Raw genomic sequence first — 6,743 nt, forward strand, 5'->3', positions numbered from 1 at the left:
CCAAGCGGTTTTCAGCCTTGGGGCTACAGAAGCCTGTGTAATAGTCAGAAAGCCTTACCTGGTTGTGTGGGGCACAGTAGTCTTACTTGAAAAGTGGGCAGGGTGAGAGGCAACAGGCAAGCTTAGGCTGAATACTGCTGTAGTACAGTCTGCTGGGCTGTGAAAGCAGAATGGAAAAATGGTAAAGCAGATGTAACTTCGTGTCACCAGCATGTAACTTCAGATGCATCCAAACTAAACTTCACCCTTTCTGTCTCAATATAGATTTTTGATCCCGATTGCCTTCCAGCAGACAAACCGCCCAGTTCCTGTTGTGTACTCCCTAAACACAGAGTTTCAGCTCTGTAACAATGAGAAGGTGTTTCTGATGGATCCCACCAAGTCTGAAATGTCTCTGGCAGAAATGGATTACAAAGGGGCTTTTTCAAAAGGTAGGATTTCTTTTCTTGTTCCTCTTGTATTGGATGTTTCTGTTTTCAGAACTTCGGTTTCTTTGAAAAAGGAAGGTATAACTCAGATTTGGCTTTGCCTCTTGTACAGCAACAACTGGTACTTTGAGCATGTCACAGCACCGCAGTGTCAGGACCACAAGACAAGAGTGTGCTCGTGGCAGGGTGTTCTGTCATGGCAGGCTATTCTGTGCACGTGGACTTGTACAAAAGCACAGCTGCTTTTGTAGTGGGAGGTGTGTGGCTCTAACAGAGGTTCTCTTGTTGAACTTTTTGTTATCTCTTCCTTGATGCCCTTTGGAGAGTTTAACCTCCCAATCTCCTCAGGGCAAATCCTGTACGGCCGTGTACTCTGGAATCCTGAACAAAACCTAAATGCTGCTTACAAACTGCAGCTGGAGAAAGTCTACCTGTGCACCGGCAAGGATGGCTACGTGCCCTTCTTTGACCCAACAGGAACTGTCTACAATGAGGGGCCTCAGTATGGCTGTATTCAACCCAACAAACACCTGAAACACAGATTTCTCCTCTTGGTAAGTTTTCTGGTGTGGACAAAACGATAATATGGGGCATTAGGTGCAGTCATGTCTGAATAAGTCTGGTCTCCTAGCCCCTTGCTAACCTGACAGATGGGGAACTAAATGACATTCCACATTGCGGGGAGAAGCTGCCCATCAGGGAGTACTGTAAGAGGTTCTTACTGAAATAATGTGCTTGCAGTGCTGTCCCCTGCTTTTGCTTTGGATTTGTTTTCCCTAGAGCGAACAGGCTCTGTCTACAAAAGGATGAGAAGTGAAATGCTGCGGCTTTTTGGTTGGCAGACAGGTCCAAGCTGTAAAGACAACACCAAATCTTCCTCAGTCTTAAACCATGAGTATTTCTTAATCTAAAGCAAAAGAAAACGAATGAGGAAAAAAAAAAAAAAAAAAAGCAGAAAACCCACATGTACCAAGGTTATAAATGGTTTCTGTTTGTGCTGTGGCACAGGCAGCATACAAAGGGAGATCTATTCACCAGCTTCACAGCATTCCCCTTCATTGCTATGGCATGCTCTCAAGGTGCATTCAGCTCTAATTACAGGCTTTCAAATTAACATTTGCCAGCGTCCTCACTGGCAGCCTTACTTAGCTAATAGCTTAGTGCTATTAGTTCATCCAGTGTGCACATGAGCTAGCTGCTTTTTTTCCTGATGCTCCATTCTACAAACCTACTGTTGAACTGCTCGGTGCTAAAACAGTGTGAAGTGCCTAAACATCATGCAGGTTAGAAGTATGTCCCATGCACAAACACAATCATTTTTAAAAAGTGTGTGTGCTCATGTCTGTGGCACTTGGACCTTTGGATTCAATTTCTGCAGAAGTGCACAGGTGTTACTGAGACACTCAGCTTTTGGCTTCCCTTTGGAAAGGTGTGCAGAAACGCCAGGCTGAGCTTTAAAGTGCCCCAATGTGTTAGAATTTGTTTTTAAAACAATACTGAGCAATTTTAAGAAATTTGTGCCCACGCGTGAGCAAGTGTTTCTGAGCAGGAAAGGACATATTTTATGGGAATATTTAATTAGAGAGGAGGAAGCCTTAGGATATAAAGTGAGATGAGCTCAGGGAGAGACAACATCAGCTCTGGCGAAAGAAAGCAATCACTGGGAGTGTTGCTTTCCTTTACAGTATCACTGAAGCTGCTCTTGAAAGCCACGTGGTTATTCAGGTGCACGGTGTTGATGGCATGCACTCTTGCTCTGATTTTCAGGACCGAAACCAACCAGAGGTCACAGATAAGTATTTCCATGATGTGCCTTTTGATGCCCACTTTGCCTCTGAACTGTCTGAGTTTCACTCAGTAAGCAGCATGCCTGGTGTGGATGGATTTACTCTCAAGGTGGATGCTCTCTACAAGGTATGTACTAAGCGATGTCCGTAGAGCAGAACTAAGTCCTGTATTAGCTAGATCAGAGCACTCTGCACCCCTTCCCACTGACAGGGCCAGGAGAGCTCAGGTTGCGATTCCCCTCCATGCTCAGAGGCCGGCTTTAGGACAAAACTTGGAGAAGCTAGGCAGAACACAGCAGGAATTGCCACAGTGGGAGGAACGCAAAGGAAACTCTCAGTCGAGGGGCAGTTATGGTGATCCTGATTTCCTAGTTTTGTCATCCCTCCCCAGTCAGGTCCTCTTTATAACGTAGCAACCTCCATGGGCTTAAGTGACTTCTTGGCATTCCTAGGGTCACACCATAAATTAACAAAGGAAACAGTTCAGAATCAAACTCCTGCACAAGAAGTGGAGATGAAGAATATGTTTTGATGGTTAGGTTTTTTTTCAAAGCACTCAGTGAACAGTTAAAATACAGGTTGGCAGTGTTCTCCATTAGTCATTACGACTGCCAAAGACAGACAAGAAGACTGAATTTGGTGATAAGTATTGGTGCAGGTGCTTATGCTGAATATTTTTGCTGATATCTGCATGACTCAAAAAAATGGAAAAAAAAAACAAAAATGCATCCAGTTCTGTTTTTACCTAACAAAATCATTTTATCTGACTTCCTGTGTGCACATCTTGCCTTCCTCACAGGTGGAAGCTGGACATCAGTGGTACCTTCAAGTAATCTACATAATAGGCCCGGAGAGCATTGCAGGGCCTCGTGTACAGCGATCCCTTACTCACCACTTGAAGCGTGGCCGCAGAGACCTGGTTGACAGTGATGGGAGGCTGATGCTGGATGACTCCTTAATCTATGATAACGAGGGTGATCAGGTCAAGAACGGCACCAACATGAAGTCGCTGATCTTGGAGGTGCAGGAAGCTGTGGTTGCAGCCTCCTTATCGCAGACAGGTGCTTCCCTTGGGAGTGCATTTGCTGCTGTCATGCTGCTGTTGCTGGTGCTATTGGGAGTCTGCCTTGTCACCAGGAAGTGCCGGACACTGCGGAGGAAGAGAGAGGCTGTTCGAGCTGCTCCAGAGGAGCACCCTCTGAACACTAAGGTGGAGCTGCCCAAGGGCACAGAGAAGGCAGTGAACAGTCAGTACTGCACCGTGAGGAACATCAATATACTGAGGGAAACAGGAGGCATCTCCAGTGTCAAAAGCAGGAAGGTGAAGCAGGTGAACTTAGAAGTTAAAGTCCACAATAATTTGCACGACGGAACAGAAGTTTAATGCAGTGCGTACTTATGTTTTGTAAAAGCCTTTTATAACTTGTAAAAAGGAAAAAAAAACCCACAGAAAGAAAAACCAAAAGATAAGTATGCTGGTATTTTTATACTCTCATGAGAAAAGGAGGAGCTCTGGCTTTGTGTGATGCACAGCAGCCCAGGTGGTCACTGCTCTGCCTGTAGCTGAGCTCCTGCATCACACACAACCGGTCCATCTGATGTTTGAGCAGGAGGGTTATGCTGCAGGGGCAGAAATCCCCTGAAGAAGGTGACACGGGCCTACGGCAGGGCCTGGTTCAGACCTCACAAGAAGGAGACCACAGTTCCCTGCAGGACTTTGGAGCACTTTTAGCGATGTCTGGGAAACTTAATGTTTGTGAATCCACGTTGTTGAGCTTTGAGCACAACAGTGTGTGTGCCAGCAGGATGTGGGAGCAGTTTGCTACCTGCCTAGGGAAAAAAGTAAGAGAAGTAATATATCCTCATGTAATATCAGAGGCAGAGTGACTTGATTTGCTTCTTCAAATGAAGCAAAACTACAATAGAAGTTGAAAGTGCAGCCTCAGTGCTCAGTGGGACCTGGGGGTTTGTTCTGCCTGAGCCGTGTGGTGCTGGCAGCTTGGCTGTAACCCTATGGGACCTTTGCTACAGTGGTGCTCTCTGGGGTAGATATGGCAGTTAAGGGACATGAATTGTCACATCTCACGGTGCTACAGAGTAAAGTTTGAATGTGAACCTACCGGAGCGTGACAGCAGTGTTCTTTTCCTGCGCCTACCTGTACCATCAGCCACCCTTTTTTACCTGCTGCCTGATCCTGGTGGCAGCACGGGTGCCCCTGGCACTCGAAATCAGCCAGAGCCGTGTCTGCATGTGCTGGAGTCCTTGCCTTGGGTGCTGGTGGGGTGACTCCATGGTGCTGCCCGGGTTGTGGCACGGTGGTATGCAAGCTCGCACCAACCACAGCTGTATGGAGCCCTTGGCCGTGGCCACAGCGCTCCCCAATGGGAGCTCTGCCAGAGGGGCTGCTGTGGCGTTGCCATAGTGGGGGTGGGGAGAGGGGGTTCCTAGGCTGTCCGGGATACCACTGCCAGTCAGCAGCCACGGTGAGCAGCACCAGGAGCTGATGTCCTATGCCTGCTTCAGGAGCAACACCAAAAAGGTAATAAAGTAACTCAAACAAGCATCTCCGCTAAAGCTTCCCCACAAAAACTCAGCGCCAGATCTCCCGGACAGACTAGCACCTTACCAGATCATCTCTGAAATGAGGATTTTTTACATCACTGATTAGTCCCTCTCCTGGGAGGGGTCTGGTGACCAGCACCTCCCATAACATACAGAGGCACTGAGATGATCCTGAACTTCAGGGTAATATAGACATTTCCTTTCATCGTATAACATACATACACTTATTTTTTTGGTGGTAATTTAGTAGCAATTTGTAGTGTGTGTGTGTGCACATACACAAAGTGTATATACTGTGTGTATGAATGTGTGCATCTGCCTGTTTGTCTGTGTGTCTCTGCACGTCTGTGTGTCCTTGGGTGTACCTCTATGCATCTGCATGTCTGCATTCACAGGTGTCTCCGCGTATGCTTGTACATGCATTTCTCTGTGGGTGGGGGGTGAGTGCATGTCTGTATGTCTGTGTGTGTCCATGTGCACATAACTGTTTCTGTGCATGTGTTTATCTGTGTGTTTATTTGCATCTCTCCATGTGTCTGCAAGTGCATATCCATGGGACATGCCCAGTGCATGCCTGCACACCTGCGTCTGCGTGTCTTTGCTTCTGTGTGGGTGTTTCTGTGTACGTATGTATATATAAATACATACCTGTGTGTGCATCTATGTGAATGTCTGTGTCTTTCTGGGAGTTCAATGTATGTGTGTGCAAATATGTATACATGCGCATGTGTGCGTAAGCTTGTAAGCGTGTACATGCAGCATCACAACACAGGAGCAATTACACTGTTTAAAAATACCGAATGCTTCGTTAACTGGTTTTGGCTAATTGCTTACTAAATACAGGAAACGCCGCATAGATGTTGTTCAATAAGCTGTGGAAACTGAAAATAGTCTGTTCATGTTTCAGCTCTAAGAAGTACCTTTTCCCCCAGCTCATCACAACCTCCTTTTTGATTTCTTATTTTTTACAGCACTCTGGACTTCTGACAGATCATGTATTAATCACTGCTACGTGCTGAACATTAATAACATACTTCAACATTATGAAGTTATTATTCAATGTTTATACAAATATTGACTTCTCTATTAAAGGTTCAAAGCCTTGCATAAACAGTGAAGGAAGATCAGAAATCAGACTGTGTGCTTGTGCTTTAGCATAGAAGAGGGCCTCTTGGGAAGTCAAAAAGCAATTACTGTCATCTGAAAACTGTAGTTTGATGTGATACATTCAATATAACTACTGACAGTGTTGTATAAATATTGAATTTCAAGCACTAGATGCACAGTTTCTGGGCTTTTCAGAGGTCATGGAATCATAGAATCAGGTAGGTTGGAAAAGACTTACAAGATCATCCAGTCCAACCATCCACCTATTACCAATAGTTCCCACTAAATCATGTCCCTCAACACAATTTCTAAAGGTTTCTTGAACACCTCCAGGGTTGGTGACTGCACCACATCCCTGGGCAGGCCATTCCGGTGCCTGACCACTCTTTCAGAAAAGTAGCGTTTCTTAATGTTCGGCCTGAATCACAAGTTGAGGCCATTCCCTCTAGTCCTATCACTGTTACACAGAATCATAAAATGGCCTGGGTTGGAAGGGGACCCCAAGGATCACGAAACTCCAACCCCCCTGCTACATGCAGGGCCACCAACCTCCCCATTTAATACCAGACCAGGCTGCCCAGGGCCCCATCCAACCTGGCCTTGAACTGCTCCGGGGACAGGGTGTCCACAGCCTCTCTGGGCAGCCTGTTCCAGCACCTCACCAGCACTCCAGTGAAAAACTTGCCCCTGACATTCTCATCTAAATCTTCCTTCCTTCAGTTTAAATCTATTTCCCCTTTTCCTATCACTTATTTACCCATGTAAAAAGTTGATTTCCCTCATGTTAGACTTGTGGGTGCAATTATTGCTCCCCTGTGTAGCAGGAATTTGTTAGTGATGTTTGTAGTCCATCTAAGC

At 46.0% G+C, this 6,743-nt stretch overlaps 1 protein-coding gene across 1 annotated transcript in view; it reads left to right on the forward strand.

The window, feature by feature from the left end:
- FRAS1 (Fraser extracellular matrix complex subunit 1) overlaps nucleotides 1-4,334 on the forward strand; it is a 163,294-nt gene extending 158,960 nt beyond the window's left edge. Inside the window, exons 66-69 of the mRNA XM_042812477.1 lie at nucleotides 265-431; nucleotides 777-982; nucleotides 2,196-2,342; nucleotides 3,015-4,334. Coding sequence (XP_042668411.1) covers nucleotides 265-431; nucleotides 777-982; nucleotides 2,196-2,342; nucleotides 3,015-3,599 — 1,105 coding nt within the window. The 3' untranslated portion in view covers nucleotides 3,600-4,334. The remainder of the gene's footprint in view (nucleotides 1-264; nucleotides 432-776; nucleotides 983-2,195; nucleotides 2,343-3,014) is intronic.
- The last annotated feature ends 2,409 nt before the right edge of the window (nucleotides 4,335-6,743 follow it).

The sequence above is a fragment of the Centrocercus urophasianus genome, unplaced genomic scaffold, assembly GCF_019232065.1.
Source record: "Centrocercus urophasianus isolate 14NV4802_14NV808 unplaced genomic scaffold, USGS_Curo_1.0 seq_13, whole genome shotgun sequence".
Classification (NCBI taxonomy): domain Eukaryota; kingdom Metazoa; phylum Chordata; class Aves; order Galliformes; family Phasianidae; genus Centrocercus; species Centrocercus urophasianus.